At 38.5% G+C, this 20,103-nt stretch overlaps 1 protein-coding gene across 3 annotated transcripts; it reads right to left on the bottom strand.

Moving 5' to 3' along the window:
- Nucleotides 1-4,500: 4,500 nt before the first annotated feature.
- Nucleotides 4,501-20,077, bottom strand: spef2 (sperm flagellar 2). 3 transcript variants are annotated; one of them, XM_005473458.4, is made up of 39 exons: nt 19,870-20,076; nt 19,510-19,612; nt 19,156-19,408; nt 18,808-18,966; nt 18,474-18,617; nt 18,301-18,371; nt 17,953-18,163; nt 17,582-17,770; nt 16,400-16,587; nt 15,306-15,477; nt 14,858-15,080; nt 14,636-14,709; nt 14,429-14,492; nt 14,269-14,309; nt 13,947-14,050; nt 13,565-13,812; nt 13,380-13,449; nt 13,137-13,291; nt 12,790-12,963; nt 12,502-12,635; nt 12,130-12,257; nt 11,847-11,985; nt 11,586-11,723; nt 11,350-11,495; nt 11,174-11,239; nt 10,988-11,066; nt 10,746-10,805; nt 10,524-10,647; nt 10,305-10,430; nt 10,011-10,149; nt 9,612-9,684; nt 7,863-8,019; nt 7,656-7,762; nt 7,340-7,522; nt 6,995-7,087; nt 6,486-6,656; nt 6,198-6,407; nt 5,628-5,750; nt 4,501-4,991 (listed from the first exon to the last, which is right to left on the bottom strand). In XM_005473458.4, the coding sequence occupies exons 1-39, from the start codon at nt 19,925-19,927 to the stop codon at nt 4,926-4,928; spliced, it is 5,163 nt and encodes a 1,720-aa protein (XP_005473515.1). In that variant the 5' UTR covers nt 19,928-20,076; the 3' UTR covers nt 4,501-4,925. The 3 variants fall into 3 exon arrangements, 2 of the variants coding, with proteins under 2 accessions (XP_005473515.1, XP_005473516.1); XM_005473459.4 differs by having other exon boundaries at nt 12,790-12,939; XR_002064089.2 differs by lacking the exons at nt 4,501-4,991; nt 5,628-5,750 and having other exon boundaries at nt 6,267-6,407; nt 6,486-6,634; nt 19,870-20,077.
- Nucleotides 20,078-20,103: the final 26 nt, after the last annotated feature.

The following is a 20,103-nucleotide window of genomic DNA, read 5'->3' as shown; positions in this document are numbered from 1 at the left end:
CTGTCCATCCTTTCTCTGACAGAGAATGAGCCAGCAGAAAGGTCCAAGCTAGCTTAATCTTTTGACCTCCAATAATTTACAGAAAAATACAAACATTTAGATTACAGAGATTAAACTTATCCAATGTTTTAATCATTATTTAACTTGCATTTCCCCTGTTGTACAATTTAGTGTTTAAAACTCTGTTACTATTATCATTGTGTCATTTTATGTTTGCTGGTTTCTTTATCACTGCAGGTGACCTGTAGTAAATTTGGCTTGGTTTCAGAAAAATTGCTGTAAAAATCTACAAAATACAGAAATTCCATCTTAAATCAGCAATGAAAAACATAAAATTTAAGATAAACTAAAAGTTTTTTTTAAAAAATTACAGTATTTTGGACGTATGTTACTAATGTGTCTTCCATGCACTCTGATCACTATTATGTTTTGTTTTTCTTCTCTGCACTGTGAATTTCCAGGATTCTGCTTTGCTCATCTACAATCTTAAGCAGCTTTCTAATTTTCTTATCAATGTTCCTTGTTTCCTCCCCTCCTGTCATGATTTTAGAGTTTTTTCTGCCCTCTGTTTCAGTTCGGACACAAGGCAGAGACAGGACCCAGTGGCACCTGTAACTAGCGCGGGTGCCACTGATTGGCCTTGAGGCAACTGTTGTTGTGATTTGGCACCATATAAATAAAATCAAATTTAAATGAATGTAATTTAACTGCCAGACAAAAAAGAGAAAAGGTAACAAAGCACTGAATGGACACTAAAAGCTGTCCTAATTGGTTATTAGTGAAAGAACAAAAAAGCCCTCCCACCAGCACAGTATTTAGACTGTCTGCTAATGGAAACAGTTTTTTATCTTAGATAACAAAGAAATCTTAGTAAATCGAGAGATAATTGAGGTAAATTAAGGGTACTACTACAAAATAACTAAAAGTGAAATCAGTCACTTGAGTATTATTAGGGCCCGAGCACAAAAGTGCGAAGGCCCTATTGTATCTGCTCTGTTTCTTATTATTATTATTATTATTATTATTATTATTATTATTATTATTATTTCGGCAAATGAATCGGCCTTTTGAGGGCCTAAACATGCTCGAAAACTCATGAAATTTTGCAGACGCGTCAGGTCTGGTGAAAATTTACGTATTTTAATGTCCGTAGACATGTCCAGGGAAAATTGGCTCAGTAGCGCCACCTAGAAAAATGAGAAACGCGAGCCCCCGAGATGGGTATGACCTACATGTATAAAACTCGGAACACATATCTAACGTTCGGAGACGCACATAAAAGTCTATTATGGCCATGTCCTAAACCCAACAGGAAGTCCGCCATTTGGAAGTGAAGGTGACATTTTGGCTCTAATTTTGCCATTTCCATGCCTCGAACTTTTGCGAACTCCTCATTGGAATTTCATCGTACAAGCTTCATATTTGGTCAGTGTCAACTACACACCTGGGCCATGTTAAATTGCGGAGCTTTTGAGTTTTCGGGTTACTGTGAGGCCGTGGCGCCACGGCGAATTTCGATGACTCGCCATGAAAATCTTATTGCCTCTCGTTCTGTCATACATTGTCCGACCTTGACCAAAGTGGACACATATGATAAGGCTCCACCCCTGAACATATTTCAACTGCCATATTTGACACCAGGGACAGCGCCACCTAGTGGGAACAGGAAATGTCATGTTTTACACTTTGGGGTACAGTATTGTAATGGGTGACATCTGCAGCCTCAAATTTCTCCAGGAAAGCCTTAAGGAGTTGGTCTTGGGTTACAGAGAAAACTGTGAGTTTTCGCTGAAGGGTGTGACCCCAGCAGCATGGCGAACATTGAGGTCTCGCCATGAAGAAACAAATTAGTGTAACTCAATGAAATCCAATCTGATCAGTACCAGATTTTACAGGGATGATGTCAGACCCGCCCTGAACAGATTGATATGCCCATTGTCAGGAATACGTAGAGCGCCACCTAGTGGCACCAGGAAATGTCATGTCTTTCATTTTGTTGTACTGATTTTCACAGGTTCATCGTGGCCACCTCAAAAGCGGTGAATATCACCATCAGTCCCTCTTGATGCTTCAGTGAGAAAATTGTGACTATAAACTCAACGGCGCACCCTGGTGGCAGCGCAGTTCACCATGAAAGATGAAGTGGCTTTTGAGGGGCTTGAAAAGTTTAAAAAGTCTTGAAATTTGGCGCACACCTCTAATGTGATGAGGGATTTCTTTTTATATGTTCATTTTCCTTGAACAGCGCAAAATGGCTCCACAGCGCCCCCTACAAAATTTCAAAACAACAGCCCCTGCTCTGTGTTTTATGTATGAGTTTGAAACCTGGCAAGCTTATTGGAGATATCAAGATGTACAAAAAAGTCTCTTGGAGCAATATCCCAAATCCAACAGGAAGTCAGCCATTTTAAAATTAATGTGTAAATTTGGCGACATTTTCCCCTCTTTTCAGGCCTCATACTTTGACGAACTCCTCCAAGGGATTTCATTAGATTTACGCGATCTCCTGTGTGTGGAATCTAAAGACCTTTGTGATGTTAAATTGCGAAGCTTTTTACGTTCAGGGAAACGGGGTGGTCATGGCGGCACGTGGAGTTTCAATCACTCGCCAAAAAGCAGTAACCTGCTGTCGCTCAAAAACACAATGTCCAATCTCTCCCAAAGGTCGCAGGCGTGATGAGACTCGAGCTCGGAAATGTTTGTTATGCCATTTGTCAGTAATGGTTAGAGCGCCACCTAGTGGGACGACTATAATAATGGTTGAATGAGATGAAATTTTAGCTGGTGGTTAAATGCATGAATTCCATCAATGTGACATCAGATCAGAAGCGCTGGTTTTAGGTGTTGGGCTTGGCTCGACGCGCCGGGGGTGCGAGGGCCCTCATATCGCTGCTTGCAGCTTTAATTGTATTAGTATTTCTAAAGTGCTAGTGACAACTAAGTGTTCATGGATGGTGTGTGCAGATATTACCTTTATTGTAGAACTCAGTAAAGAATAAAATAGGTTCTTTGCCTGACCCCAGATGTTTGAGTGGTCAGAAAGCTGGGAACTGAACACTGGAATGTAGGATACTGGATGGATAAAGAACCCTTCAGAGTGCCAGGATAGAAAGTTATATAGTGGACACCTGGAGAGACCATATAAAAAAACCATATAAAAAGTTGCATAACGCTTTTGAGCCTCTGATTTATTCACATTGAGCTATTGGGAGAGTACCTAGATAGTGTTATGATATATTACTGAGGTAATGTTAAGGCTGAATGGATGAAAATAACCATGACATACTGGGTTTGTGTGCCAGGATGAAGGAACAGGGGTCACAAGCATCAAGGACGGTAATATCACAATGTTCCTTCTGAAGGAAAGTTATTATGTCTCTCTCTCCCAGCAGCCTCTCATACTGGAAGGACAGGTACCTCCTGAAGTTTGGGAGGTCATTAAAGTTATCCCTGAGACAAAGAGAGAGGAAGCTATAACAACTTTCTATTTTACAGTACCATTAATTCAAGAATGTCCAACAGAGACTAAATGGGCGCACATTTTTGTTTTTTTTAAGATCCCTGAAAGTTTATCAACAGTGTCTCCAGTCATTCTCGTATATGTAAACAAGTCGTCTAAAATTTGTGTGATACCTGCTCAGTAAAAGTCTTGTTTGTCATTTGGAAAAAACAGAGCTTTCACTGTTTTTATATCAACAGAAGGTTTACCTAATACTGTATGAACTTATATACAATATACTCTAATGGAAATTTTTTTTAAACAAAATATTGGTGTGTGTACTCTGGTGGCACGCTAGTTAACCTTACAGCAAGAAAGGTCCTGGGTTTAAATCCAGCCTGAAGCCGTTCTGTATGGAGTTTGCATGTTCTCCGTGTCTCTGTGTAGGTACTCTGTCTTCATCTCACAGTCCAAAGACATGCATGGAGTCAGGTTAATTGGTCATTTTAAATTGTGTGAATATGTCTCTATGTGTTAGCTCTGTGACAGACTGGTGACCTATACAGGGTGTACCAAAACCCTTGCTCTGTGGCAGCTGGAATGCGCTTTAGCCTGAACTGGATGTGTGAAAGAAAATGGATGGATGGATGGATACTCCACTACTCACCAATCAGACAGAGTCAGTCACAGACAGCACTGGGACAGCCAGAAGCCAAAAAGTCCAAAATACATTACCCATGCTGTTTGTATTATGTGGTAACAAAATTATTCTCCTTCATTAGAAACAGATAATAAAAATCTTCCTGCTAAAACAATTCCTTATGGAAAAGTTCAATTTAATGAGCCAGGCAGCTTGTTAAACTGAGTGATGATCAAGACAAATGGACAAATTTCCAAAAGATATCAGCAGAACAAAATTGATTATCACCATAAAACCAAGAAATGCCTCATGCTTGGCAAAATCATCCTTTTACAAAAAGAAGTCCTATCATTAGAACATAGTATTGGTATAATAACAGGTTTTCTTGCCTTTAGTAAGACAAATTGTCTAACAATCTACATTATTTGTTGAAATATCATTTATTCATACTTCTCTGTTTATGAAAAAAGTGGAAAGCTGCTACCATAACACATAAGTCCTGAATGAGCTATGATAGGGTTGTTGGTGCCACAGCAGTCAGTGACGGACAAGTCAGGCTTGACATCTGAATTATCCTGAACAATTAAAAAAAGCACCTCACTCATGAAAACTTCTGGAGTGTATCATAGGACAAAAAAGTTAGCAAGGTCAATCCCACCACCATATGTTACTGTTCCCATCTCAAATATGTAGTACAATACCAGTGTATGGATGCACATCTATTTATTTGAATTAACATAGCATTTTAAAAATTAAAGTAATAAGAACACTTCAAAAGCATCCACATGTGCATTTCCCAAGTTAGAGTTCTTCACGGTGCGGTCAGAATTATGTCTATCTTATCCTTTATGAAAGTGTTGAGCTGTTAGTCTCTCCTCCATGCTGACTGTCCAGTAACACTCGATGAATGTTCTGAAAGACAGTGAGAGAATACTCAGTGAGAATACTGTTGCACATTATGTTTAATATACAGTTGAGTTTACATACGGTCATCATCATTTTGGGCATTTAATGATTTCATTGACGTCTTCTTTTTCCAGAGTGGATGAAGTTTCTGCCAAGAAGAGTCGTCAAATATCCAGCCAGAATTATGTCAGAACCTTTTTGATGGTAATCAAAAGCATTTGGTCATTTGGTCAAGGTGCAACTTGCTAAGCGAAAATTAGCCAAATATCGTGGAGATGTATGTGTATGCCTGTTTGCATATTTTTGACATTGTGTGATTAGAGAAAATAATAATTTTTTAAAAATCCAAATATTTGCACCACATACTGTTTTTTTAAAGTAATTAAAGATGTATAGTGTGCAATCATTCCACCCTGGAAAAAGAACAATTCAAAGAAATCATCAAGAGCCCCAAATGACTGTGTTATTTATGCTCAGGATGAGTGCACATAAACTGCTGACCACAACTGTAGATAAGTAGGCATGACTGATCAGCGTAGGAGAGGACAAATGTTATGCAATGTTGGACTCTCACTGAAGCCCTGTGTCAGAGTAAAAAACAAACTATGATCAATACTGGTGAGTCAGTAAGTAGAAACTTACCACAAGCTGGTGGTGTGTACAACTCTCCATCAGCGACTGAACAGAAGGATGCTGAGAGAGAATGGAAAAAGGGACATGGTCCTCAGGATCATATCCCAGCTCTCTGAACACTTCCACCAGGTTCTGCAGGCCAGCAGATAGTAATAGTATTATCATTAGAGAAGAGCTTAGTGTTATGGTTAATATTTATGCTCATGGTCATGATTTGCTTTGTTAGCATTGCTCCTAATCCTATCCTTTGAAATGCATCTGTTCTTCAGTTCTGCTATTACACACATACAACAACTGACAGTTTGTTATACTGGAGATTTTCTTCAGGGGTCCATCTTATTTTTACAGCACCTCAATCATAGTACCATTAAAAGATTAAACATAGTGCCTGAAAAGTAACAAGTGTGTGAATCTTGTAAGACCTACAAAAATTACAAAGCATTGCTGAGATAAGACTTCACCTATTTTTCTACATTTATTCATTTTCCAAATTAATCTAATCATTCATTTATTTTAGTTGTAATTTGTATTTATTAATTTTATTAAATGCTCAGTTTGAACTCTCATAGGCATCTATACCGCAGTGTGCTCCTTCTGACTCGGGCTGCCGGAGGGAACGTGGCTTTTGTCTTCCATCTTAGTGATTTTGTGGCAGATGATAGAAAGGAGAGCAGGGATCGACACTTCCTGCTCATCCACAAAAATGCTTGATGCACTGAGAGCCCCTTCTTCCTTGTAGTCAAGTTCAGAGGAGGTGAGGTCTGCATTCTCTTCTATGATGGGCATAGACTGAGTACACAACCCACAATGATAATGTGAAATGCAATGCAGTGATTTTGCATGATACTTTTCCTTTTACATACTCACTTTGACAAGATGGCTCAGTGAGGAATGCGTGAGCTTTTGACCAAGGATCACGCTAAGTGCTCGGATGAAGCCCTGTGTGGGGTTGGGGTCTGCAGCAAAGTACTTCAGCATGGACACATAATCCAATCGAGAGGGAGAGAAGGAGTGGTCTGCAAACATGTGGAAAAAGAACTGAGGAAAGAAAAAAGACCACATTTTACACTTAATTCATTTATTATCTGCAGCTCATTTAACCAGAAAAAAGAAGATGGAGAATTAAAAAATGATCACAATGACTGGACCCACTCCCTTTTGTGTTGTAGGTTAATGATTTTTACAATATGGAAATGAACAAAATGGCATTTTTTATTGTAACATTTCAAAAGCTGGAAAATGCTCTATAGCACCTTTGATGTTTTTACACTTTCTTGTGTTTTTTTTTCATTTATGTTGCTTGTGCACTACGCCCATCTAAATTTACCACTGTGGTGGTGAAGTAACCCAAGCTTTTAGGCTTGACGGGAAGTCACCTTGCGAAGGTTGGCCAGACGCTCATAAGGTACAGGCTCAGAGGGGTCCTCAGGAACAGTCTGGACACTTTCAGTGGAGAACCACAACTCTGTCTGATGACAAAGGAGGCAAGAAAAGCTACTTAATCACTTCCTTTTAGGGAGGTAAATATTTCATTTTATACTCTACCAAATATATAATACAGTCTAAATGTGATATTATAACTCAAACCAAGGCCTGATCACGGAACAAGAAGGGTCATACAAAGTGTGAGGGTATAGCTTTATCTAGAGTAGATTGATTTAATGTGATTTTTTAAAAATCTGTTAAAATGTTACAGTTAACAAAGCAACAAATGGACTTACTTTCAGGTAGTTCTCCTCATTTATATAGCCTGTGTCACCAGTATCTGCTGCCTTGAACTGTTGTAGCACATCCAGCAGCTGACTTAACAAAGGAAATGGCCAAGGAAGAGCAGCACTGAGCAGAAACCGACGCCAGTCTACCAGCTCATAGCTGTCCGTCAATGAAGACACAATCTCCATCAACTGGGAACAGAACAGACAATAACACTGTCTACAAAATCTGCATAATATGACAGAACAACATGAGGCAGAAATGTTTTGCAGTCTTTAAACCACACTGTCATATATTATTACTCAACTCTAAAAGTTTCTGTACCTGTGATTCACTTTTGTCCATCCAGGGCTCAGGCAAGGTGTCTCTGCCCATGTTAGTAGTGATGATATCTTTGAGCAAACTGAAGAACCCAGACGTAGACATGAAGCCTTAAAGTCAGCAAGGAGGAGAAGTAAATAATGGATTAACTGACAGACATTACTGTAGAATTAATTGCTCCAAACCAGAGCTTGTCTCTCCAATTTGCACCTGATGGAGAAATGCTGTATAGATGCTGGTACAGTAACTCTAGCTGAGCTATGGTTGGGGTGGACCTCATGGGTTTCTCCAAAGGAGGTGGACGGGGAGGGGGAAGTGGGCTAGCAATCACACGGCAGTCTCCATTCAGATAAAAGTCAGAACACTCCTGATTAAGAGAATATGGAAAATAATGGAAATGTCAGATTCTTCTGGAATAATTTATTAAAATGTGATATATATGATATATATACAGGGAGTGCAGAATTATTAGGCAAGTTGTATTTTTGAGGAATAATTTTATTATTGAACAACAACCATGTTCTCAATGAACCCAAAAAACTCATTAATATCAAAGCTGAATGTTTTTGGAAGTAGTTTTTAGTTTGTTTTTAGTTTTAGCTATTTTAGGGGGATATCTGTGTGTGCAGGTGACTATTACTGTGCATAATTATTAGGCAACTTAACAAAAAACAAATATATACCCATTTCAATTATTTATTTTTACCAGTGAAACCAATATAACATCTCCACATTCACAAATATACATTTCTGACATTCAAAAACAAAACAAAAACAAATCAGCGACCAATATAGCCACCTTTCTTTGCAAGGACACTCAAAAGCCTGCCATCCATGGATTCTGTCAGTGTTTTGATCTGTTCACCATCAACATTGCGTGCAGCAGCAACCACAGCCTCCCAGACACTGTTCAGAGCATTGTCCTGCATGAAAATCATGTTTTTCTTGAAGGATGCAGACTTCTTCCTGTACCACTGCTTCAAGAAGGTGTCTTCCAGAAACTGGCAGTAGGACTGGGAGTTGAGCTTGACTCCATCCTCAACCCGAAAAGGCCCCACAAGCTCATCTTTGATGATACCAGCCCAAACCAGTACTCCACCTCCACCTTGCTGGCGTCTGAGTCGGACTGGAGCTCTCTGCCCTTTACCAATCCAGCCACGGGCCCATCCATCTGGCCCATCAAGACTCACTCTCATTTCATCAGTCCATAAAACCTTAGAAAAATCAGTCTTGAGATATTTCTTGGCCCAGTCTTGACGTTTCAGCTTGTGTATCTTGTTCAGTGGTGGTCGTCTTTCAGCCTTTCTTACCTTGGCCATGTCTCTGAGTATTGCACACCTTGTGCTTTTGGGCACTCCAGTGATGTTGCAGCTCTGAAATATGGCCAAACTGGTGGCAAGTGGCATCTTGGCAGCTGCACGCTTGACTTTTCTCAGTTCATGGGCAGTTATTTTGCGCCTTGGTTTTTCCACACGCTTCTTGCGACCCTGTTGACTATTTTGAATGAAACGCTTGATTGTTCGATGATCACGCTTCAGAAGCTTTGCAATTTTAAGACTGCTGCATCCCTCTGCAAGATATCTCACTATTTTTGACTTTTCTGAGCCTGTCAAATCCTTCTTTTGACCCATTTTGCCAAAGGAAAGGAAGTTGCCTAATAATTATGCACACCTGATATAGGGTGTTGATGTCATTAGACCACACCCCTTCTCATTACAGAGATGCACATCACCTAATATGCTTAATTGGTAGTAGGCTTTCGAGCCTATACAGCTTGGAGTACGACAACATGCATGAAGAGGATGATGTGGACAAAATACTCATTTGCCTAATAATTCTGCACTCCCTGTATGTGTATATATAAATATATACATATATGTGTATATATATATATATATATATACATATATATATATATATATATATATATATATATATATGAAAGAAGTCATTACATACCAACACCAGCTCATTCTTCAACTTAGCACCAGTCTCTATGTGGTGGTGAACCACTTCTGTTAATTGGTCAATGCTAAAGAAAAGAAGAAAGACTCATAAAATATGAAGAATTTCTTTTATGCCATTTATGACAGAAAATCTCTCCAATTCAAAAATAGTGTATAAAAAGTTGACCATTAGTAAAACATTTATCTTAGTGGCAAAAGCACCTATTGACATATATGTATAGCATTATGGTAACAATGACATACTAACATCATTTGTCACACAATAAATAAAAATTACACTAAGGGACAAAAGTGTGGTGATAACCTTTGCAATTTGTAGGGCTTAGGTAATGCAATTACAGATTACGAGATCTGAACACTGTTTCAAGCTGACGCTCACACTGTACCATACCTCTTCATTTCTGCAAGATAACGTTCGTGTAGCCACTTCTCCATGTTGCCAAAAATCTCTTCTGCTGTGCTTTGCAGGGACTGTACCATCACCAGACCATGAGCTTTCACCAGTGCAATGCGGGCCTTTACCGCATCCTCTAGAAAGCGGGCACATGCACATAAACAGAGGGACACAATGACCATATATACATCAATACATCTGCATATATGTGCACATCTCAAAATACATACATAGATGGATATGAGAGACAGAGAGAGAAACCACTGCCTCTGTTAATGTGTGTGTGTATACCTTCATGAGTTACAGCAGCTGAATATTCTCCGTGTAATTTTTCTCTAACTTTAGGATTATAAGGCTTCTCTGAGTTTCTCTCCTCGGCTGTTGCCTGGCTGGGTGTCTGTGGTGGGGATGACTGATCTGGAGCAACAAAATGAACAATGAGAGAAAAAAACTTAGTGTGTATTTTGTGGGCACCTCTATGACTTTATTAATGATCTACATGAGACATGCCTTTTTTGGATGACTGCTTTTGTTTGTTGTTTTTATTTTCACTTGTGGAGGCCTTCTCCTTTTCTTTCTCTGGTAGTTTCTCGTCCTGCTCTTTTGTCTCCGACCTGTCTGTTTCTCCTGACACCTATAGAAATATATAACCCATTCCATTCAGAAATCAAGTATATACTTCCATAAAAATACCTCCATGAACTTCTTTTAGAAATATACATAGACCATTACCAGATTGCTGATAGCTGTGAGTGCTTCCTCGTAGCCAGATATCAGTTTTTCGTGTGGTGGCTATTATTACAAAAAATGAAAACGGTCAATAACATCAACAATTTTATGTAAGTTAAGTACAAATTCACAAACCGCATCTAAAATCCATTAACATTAGCAAAATGTGTCTATGTGGGTGTGTGTGTGTGTGTGTGTGTGCGCTGAAAAATAAAGGGCACTTAAAGAGAAACAGGAAATCTGACTTGAACAGGTTCTGGCTGATCTTGGCCTTTTGTCTTGGAGACCCTTCCAGAGGCGTCAGGATGTCTGGTGAGTGGAGTACTAAAGAAAAAAACAAAACAAAACAAAATAAAAAAACAAAACAGGGAAGTGTTTCTATGAGTGAACAACAAACAATAAAAACTAGTGCAAGTGTGCTTCTCCCTTACAAATGTAACTTCTTCTTGTCCTCTCCTTCATCCAGATTGCACAAACTTGATCCTGGTGGTTCACTCCTGATGAAACAAAAACTTTCTGTACTCATTATGTGTAAATATTTAGCATTCTATCATTTCACTATCTTGTATTAATAAGTCTGAGTGGCTAATAATAATATCCTTCTTGCCTCTCATCCTGATCCTTATTTTCTATATTTTCCATTAAAGGAATATAAAAAAAATTTGAGAGTGGTTTGGGAAGCATCTGTTCACACATGCTTAAATAGTAGACCCTGAGAATACAGAGCGTCTCCTGGAAGCGGTTCAACTCCACCTACACAACATTAACAATCAAAGATTATGGTGATATTTAAGAGACATTTTTATGTAAGAGACATAGCCAAAACAAAAACTACAATGTTACCTGCGTAAGTATAGAGTGGTGGTTGACGAGAACAACAATGTGCTCTTCCAACCAACCATCACTCATGAGAGAAGCCCTCTCTTGCTCATCCTGCTCCTTACGCTTGTCAGTAATGTCCCACAAACGTTCACGTAGCTCCTGTATGCCCGCAAATCATTGAATCTTAAATATATGTTTTTTATTTTAAGTTTATTTCATTTGTTTTTAATACAAATTTCATGATTTTAGGAATATTTGTTTTGTATTGTAAAGTCTTCTTACATCCAATCTCAGATGTAGCTCTTCTTTGGTATCCTCATCTTCTCTCATATCATCGGGTATGCTGTTGAAGTTCTTCTGCCATTGAGACACTAACTCCTGCTTTAAGTCTGGGCGCCCCAAATAATGTTTGTAATGCTTTCTACAGACACCAAAAACCAAAAAATGCACATTAATAAATTAATATAGCACCAGTTTTCATAAATGATTGTTTTCAATGAAAATGCATCTTTTATTCGTAAAACATTTCTGACCCATAGGTATAAACAAAGGCTTGGCAGAATACCTGATATTAAACAGGTGATGGTTGATAACAGAGCGTTGTGAGCGCAGCTCTTGCATCACCGTCTTTACCCCGTCTACATAAGAATTGCACAATGTGTCCCAGTATGAGCACAGGTACTCTGGGATCTCCTAGACAGGATCAAATGGAAGTATGAGAGGACAGAGTAAAAAAAGACAAAACCAAACAAAATACTCTTTAATGCAGCAGAAGATATATAGCAAAGAATTTCATTTAATAAATCTCATTAACTCTGAAACTGTGCTTGGACTAAATTGTGTAATAAAGCCTCCCTATGGTTACCTCCAATGAGTCATATCCGCTAACTAACAAAATCTTTCAGGGAAGACAAAGTTATACAGGGTCGTATCATACCGGAGGAAGTGGTTCATTCACATAGAGCTGGACGGATGATCGGGGGCAGAAAGACTTAGACTTAGGTGAGTTTTTGGGGGCTCCTTGACAGCTAACACTGCACACTGAGGATACTGATGCACTCCTACTGGGCCCTTTTGAAAAAGCAAGAAAAAATACGTAAATATTCACAAATTTGTGCCAAACCACCCTAAAATACTTATTTGTCAAAAATATCAAATGGCCTAAAACAGGTCAGTGAAAAGACACACACAATTGTTTAAATTAGCAGAATACTGAGCAAGTCACCTCTGAGACCTTGGACCTTTTCCTCTTTAAGGCTGGAGCAGGACTCTGTGGGCTCAACAGTTTCTTCAGTGAGAGCTGTAGGCTGGTCTACACCTGAAGGTGTACTTGAAGAGGACAGCTTGGGAGCTTTTGCACTGTCTAGTACAGCATCTTCAACAGGAGGACCGGAAAAAGCTGATAAGAGAATATGTCATAATTTTGAAAGCAAACGCTATGAATAAGTGATCTACAACACTTTGTTTACCATATAAATAAAAGTACTATAGCTAATCCTGGAAACATAGGCAAGGATGATGACAATCCAAGTTCACTAAAATGAGCTGAATTACAAAATACCAACCACTCACCTCCCTGTGTTTTCAACATAGCTTGGTGCAGGATAGACTCCACCCTACTGTAAAGCTCCTGAACGTCTACATCTGCATCAACACGGACCAAAATGTTTTGCTTTTCACCAAACCATTTCTCCAGTTTTGGCCAGGTATCCTGAAAAGCTGTTATCCTGAAGGGAAGAAATGATGTTGGATATCAACAGACACAGAACAAAGGTTTTTCCTTCAAATTAAGCTTCCTCTTTTCTTCTTTTGTACCTGTGTCCAATCTGTGCCAGATACACATTCTTGTCTGCAGACTGGGAGGTTCTAGCAGCAGCATCCAGATCTGCACAACATAAACATTACACTAAGATTTAACTTGTTTAATGTAAACACAGCCTAACAGTTAATATTTAGGTGCATGTTGATACACATTATTAAGCTCCTAAGAGTTATCAAACCCATTTTAGTGTATCCACGACTGACTGCATGCTCATCAGGGATATCCAGGAGCAAAACCAGGTCCAGCACAGGTGCAGGGGGTGGTGGAGGTTTTGGTGGATTGGGATCTTTAGCAAGGTTCTTCCTGCTATTTACAACTTCCTTTTCTAAGGATACAGCTCCACCAAGGGCTTCCTCTAGAAGATGTGCCTGAGCAATGTCAAATGGGAATCCATCCAAAATCCAACCTGACTGAGATGGAAGCTGACTAATGCAAACACAATAATTATTTCACTATGTAGAGCATGATTTGTTGTTCATTTTGTATATGAATATTTGGATTTCTATTACGAATGTGTCATTAACTGGTAAAATTAAGATAATGGCCTCAACATTTCTCACCTGATCGCCTCTACTATAATGTCCACTAACAGCTCATTATGGATAGTGTTCCCTTTCCTCAGCTCTTTTTCCACAGCAGCTCCTTGTATGGCTCGCTTCGAAAGCTGGAAAAGTAAGAAAAGCTTTTACCCAAATTCCAAATCATTAGATTCTCCAAATACATATTTGTATTTTTTAACAACAAAGACCAAAAACAATTTCCCTCAGACAGATTGGTGTTGTAAAATGGATACAGGCTGTTATGTAGTGTAAGTAAATAGAAAAATGATAAGTAAATACAAAGATGATAAGCACAACACATACATACACAAACAGCACTTACTGTTGCATTACCGGCTCTATTTTCTTCCTGGTTTTTAAGATCTGGAAAAAGATGAAAAAAGAAGTGATGATAACAGCTTTGTATACTAAGGAAAGAAACACACCATAATGTATAATACAAAACAGATTAGAATAAAATCATTAGACCTTCAGTAACCCACCAGATTTCACTGATGTGTTTGCGAGAGGTTGCTCATTGTCTTCCTCACTCTGCTGCGCTGTGCTCTGTTAATTTTGCCCAAAATAATTGTTTGAAATGACAGCAGAAATAACTGAAATGTTTGCCCTGAAAAATCTTTTAAAGTCTATTTATAATAAGAATGGATGCTAGTAAAGTTACAGTACTCATTTTACTGTCTCTAACTAACCTTCTCTTCATTCTTGTGAGCATTCAGTGCCTCTTCAATCAAAGTATCAGTCGATAAGACGTAGATGCCATGTGCTGAAGCAGAAACAATACATACAGTGACAACTAACCATGCAATTTTCTCCAATATCCATTTATAATACAAGTATAATATAAGAAAAGATTTAAGTGGAGATTAACTTTGTGTTTGTGTATGCAGTAAATATCTGTTCTTATATCATGCCTTCAGCAATCTTGGACAGGCAGGTGGTCTTGCCAGAGCAAAACTTTCCAAGGACGCAGGCCTTAAGGATAAAGTCTGGAAATAGAGATGATGATGGTTCCATGATGGGTTGATCAACAACGTTCCTCAGACGTTGGACAATGTACCCAAGAATATCATTGTTGGTCACAGGTAATTTCACTTCCTCAGCTTCCTCTGGCAATCCCCACTCACCCACCATATTCTGACAAACGTATGTCAAAGACAAAGAGGACCTTAGGCATTAAGATAGCATCAGGTACTTGAATTTAGATACACACTTCTTCATTGTCAAAAATGTAGCTCAATCGCCATACCACTTTTTATTCTAAATAAAGTTACCTTGTCAACAAAGGTTAGCTATATGTAAGGGAAGGCAAATGTGCATTCAAAATATTTTTGAAACACTGCATTCATGTTTCAAACTCACAGTGTATTCATCATAGTCCTGGTTGTTGAGTATCTCCTGCTTCTGAAGCTCTACAGGGTCTAGTGGTTCACGGAACCCAAACCCTGGCTGGTGGTCCTTTATTGGCTCGTAAAGTGGAAGACCACTGAACAGCAATTCCTTCCACTCTCTCATCAGCTTCTCTGGAATCCGACTGGACATCATAGCAGAAAATGACAGGAGGCAAAGCTTGAATTCTGAGGTTGGATATGGACTATAAATCTGAACAATGTCCAGTCTCTTAATTCAACCGTAATACGTTTCTTAATGTTGTCTAAATGTATTCATTTAGTCAATCAATGTTTAATGAGGTGGAAAATGCTGTAAATAAACTCTACAGGAATGCTTAATCTGGTCATGAGTAGGAGGGCTGACACAGTGGACATGGGACATGTAAAACCTAGTATAACATACATACAGCATTGCAGATAGACGGATAGATCAAGACAGCAAATATGGGGCATGATGAGCATGAGAAAAGACAGTCTGGATATTTACATGGCCCAATTTTATTTGACCACTGGTCAGTTGTACAACGACAGTTTCCAATATTGGTAGTTTTTCACAGGTTTGAACTCACATCAGCATTTGTACCACACTGTGCAGTGCTTTAGCATTAACATTAAAAACATCTTCAAAATTTCAGTCAGATTTCAGTTTGTCAGTACTTTCCTAAAATACTTTCTATATTGTTTTTGAGTAAAAAGAAACTAAAATAAAGGATAGAAAAAAAATCTATATTTTAAAAAGTGCCCAAATTATTTCAGTTACTTTCTAAGAAAAAAAAATCTGTAAATTATTTTTGAGTTTGAAATGTGTTCTAATTTAAACAAATTAAATCTGTATATAGAGCAGAGCATGTGCTCTTTTCACCCTTAGTCCAATTATTCACATCATGAAGTTGCCAATGTAAAAATATTTCTGCAACTTATTAGTGGTACACTCTGAAAACATACATTTTATAACACATTTTTGAATTTTCACACATTTATCAAATGACCAAGAGGTCCATTTTGAAACCAAACACCATCTGCTGCATTTATACTTCATCTTTACAAAGCAACTATGATACGTACTTTCCATTGAGTAGGCGATATTCTCCAAGCTTTGTGGCCAAGTCCATTATCTGCTCCAAAATGCCCCTGCAGTTCTCAAAATGCTTCTTATATTTCCTTTGAGCTCTCTCAGCAGCAATCCTGTTACAGAATTCAAGCTCCTTTTTGATCTCTTCTGCACGATCCAACTTAGCCTGCTGAGCCAGAGCCTATATGAGGCCCCAGTCAGAAAGAGGGAATCAGTGGAGAAGGCATAAAGGTTCCTGCTAATCACCAGTGTTTTAATTTAAGAAATTAGGGAAGATGCTAAATATTACATTTTATCAATTACTGCATAAAACTTAGTACTAAGTTTTATTCACAAATAGTTCTGAAGACAAAGACAAAAAATAACAGAAAGGAGAATTTTATCACTACTACTGCCTAGTTTACAAAAAGGCACAAAAAGACCCTATAAGACATTCTGTGTACATTTAATTATATGCTTTTCTACATTTCTTCTGTAAATAACAGCTGAATTTGAGAAATGTTTTCACAAAATTCTCCTCTGATGTTCCCTGAGAAATTAAATTAGTGATAAAACCAGCACAAAATGGTGACACCATACAAAACATTTGACATTTAATTAAGTGACTCTCTATGTTCGTGCCACTGTCATCAAATCCCATAAAAACTATTAAAAGTAGTTAGCATTGTTGTGTATTCATGTATTCAAAGTCTGGTTTAGTTTATTCGTCTGTGCCACAGTGCTCCACCCTCATACTGTTTCATCATATTTGCTTTGTATCTTTTATTGGGATTTGTTGACAATTAAACTTATAATGTTATAAAGTGATAACAGTTAACCTGTAAATCTATACCACTGCCAATAATTATACGCGATTAAAAAAAAGCTATATTTTCACACTGAAACCACAGTGAATCATGAACATCACTAATTTGTTTTCCACTAAATCTGTCATCTGTAGTGTATCTGTGACCACTGAATGGACATGATTCATACACTCTTAGTATGTCCTTTATCTATACCTCTCAAGTCCATCTGTTTCTCTTCAAGATAACAAATTCTGTTGATACAATACAACCTGTGTAAATCTGGCCTCTTATTTTTATCCCTACTAGACAATTAATACTATTACTGACCAAGCCTAATACAAAACAACAGCAGTGAGACATCCGTCCTCATATATCATCCTATCTCACCGCCTCCCTGTCCAGAGCTTCCTGGAAGTCTCTCTCTCTCCGCTGCTGGTACTGCTGTTCTCTGAACAGGCGGTTCTCTCGGATGACCTCCTTCTGCATACGTATCTGAATTAGCTGGGTTGCCAAACGCTGCTCCTGCTGAGTCTGACGTGTCAGTCGCTTCACCAGTTGCTCCTCTCGTCGTGCCTCCTGAAGGGTGGGGAAAAGGAGGCTGATTAGCTGATTTTGGGGTTAAAATGACAAATGAGAGTCAAATAACAGACTATTTGAGGTCAAAGAAAATAGGAGGGATGGAAAAACATTTGAGAACCACTGGATTTTTTAAATATATTTAACAAAGGCTATTAATATTTCTCAGTGAGATGTTTCACCTCCTGAGCTTCATGGGCCTTGAGCTGCTCCACCAGGAATCTGTCTTGTCTTTTCTCTCTCTCCTTGCAAGCTATAGCATTTTCCTCCAGCCTCTTTCGGATTTCTTGTATGTATCTGTTGCTGGACTGTAACATCACCTTATTTCCACGTCCAAGCAAATCACGGCCCTGACTGTTGCTACCAAGGGAAAAATCTACGGGGGACCGACCACTAAAAATAGAAAGAAAAAAAAACATATGTAAGAAGTTATATGGTAGCAAAGATTTAAGACTGGAACAAATGTCCATTAAAACAGACATTTAAAAATATGCTTAGTTCATAAATAAAATACTTTCCTATTCTCTTACCTTGATGATAACCCAGCAGTAATTACCTTCTTCCTGTTTGTCTCAAACTGGGCTATTTCAGTCTGGACTATCTATGTGAACAAAACACAATAACACCCAAGAGACAACAGACCAAAAATGAAATTTCCTCTATGGGTTAGGAAATTATTACAGTATTTTTAGCTCTATCACACCTGTGCTTGCCGTTCTTTGCGCTTCTGCTGCTGCTGTCTCTTCTTTAGGCTGAGCTGTGAAATGTATGGAGGTGGCTTAGGCACCTGCATATAAGTGGTCTGGTTAAAAGTCATGCCTTTGTGCTTCTGATGAAATGCCTGCAACTGCAACATACACAGTTCAGAGTGGTAAGTATCTCAAACTTTTCTTTATTGCAATAGCATAATATAAGATAATGTACAAAAGGAAAATACTGTGTGCCATCTGAAAATGAGAAAGAATTTGGAAAGGATTTAATTATAGACCAATTTAAGTAAGCTAATATTGTATTTAATCTTCGATGTCTTCCAGCACCTTGTCAATATTCTTCAGTCTTTTCTCATCCTGGGCTTTGACTTGTCTCTTCTGCTCGATCGGAGGGGTCACCACAAACTGCTGGAATTTCTCCTCATAGTGCTGAGAAATTTTCTGAAGTTTCAATTCTGTATCACGTTTCACCACCTGACGCAGTCGCTGTACGAAAGGAAAAAACGCTTGAAAATACACATCAGAGCCCAAATCATCATTTTATTTTTTATTATTCGTAAAAAGCAATACATTTTTAAAATCTAAATATGTTTCTTACCTATCAAAACAAGCATGCTTCAAAAGAAAAAAGCCTCTAATAACCACATACACACACTAAACAAACAGCCCTCTTACGTCAGAGTAGATCTGATGCTCCTTTTTGTGCAGGCTTGCACATCCTGCTGGCTGCATAATTTCCATCATTGTCCCACTAATTTCTGCTTTCCTGTTCTTCTCAAGTGAGACATAGAGTTGGTATAGGAGGCGTGTGGCAACTCCCTGCTTCTCCTGCATTAGGTCTTGGGCTGTGTTTATGTCGAAGGAGATCCCAAGTAATTGGAGAGTAGGCTCAAGGCGGGTAAAATTATTCAGTTTGGAGACGGAGGTGCTAAAACGAAAGGTGTGATTTACACTTATTATGAACACCCTAAATGAACTGCAGAATTAGGCACCTGTAGCTAAGAGACAGAGAAGAAGGGTGCAACTTACTCTTTCTTCATAAACATATTGAAATCGTTTTGCAGCTGATATTTATGCAAAACTTCCCCCATTAGGTAACCACTGGCGAAATCTTTGGCAATGGTCTTTGGCTCTGTGGAGATGAACATTTAGTCATTTACCCAAACAACGACTGGTATAATATATTTTGAACAGTCCAGAAAAATTATTGGCTTAATGAGTTAATGTGTTGATGAGTATTGTGTATTAACTTTGAAATAATAGCCCTTGCGTTCTTGACTTTATAAATGGACGTGCCCTTTGTCTTTTTAGCGTCCAGGAGCTAATAACAACATCTATACCGAACTTTAGCTTCATTAAGCTAGCAGCTAGTTCGTTGGACAAACTTACCTACAGCCTTTGACAGCTGGACCTCCTGGTTCAGCCACCGGCACAATATATCCGACATCGTACTTTTTCAGCTCTTACATTTATACTCAGACAACACATAACCTAACGCTACTAAGAGTATGACATTTTAGCTCCTGGATAACGTCAGAAAAAACAGCGGAGCATATCCCACTGGTACACCGTTGCCATGGCGCCCTATCAACATTACCGGTGGCCTTAAAAGAAGGCTTGAGT

This window comes from Oreochromis niloticus, linkage group LG12 (genome assembly GCF_001858045.2).
Source record: "Oreochromis niloticus isolate F11D_XX linkage group LG12, O_niloticus_UMD_NMBU, whole genome shotgun sequence".
Lineage (NCBI taxonomy): Eukaryota > Metazoa > Chordata > Actinopteri > Cichliformes > Cichlidae > Oreochromis > Oreochromis niloticus.
This window is presented reverse-complemented; position numbering and strand designations above follow the sequence as displayed.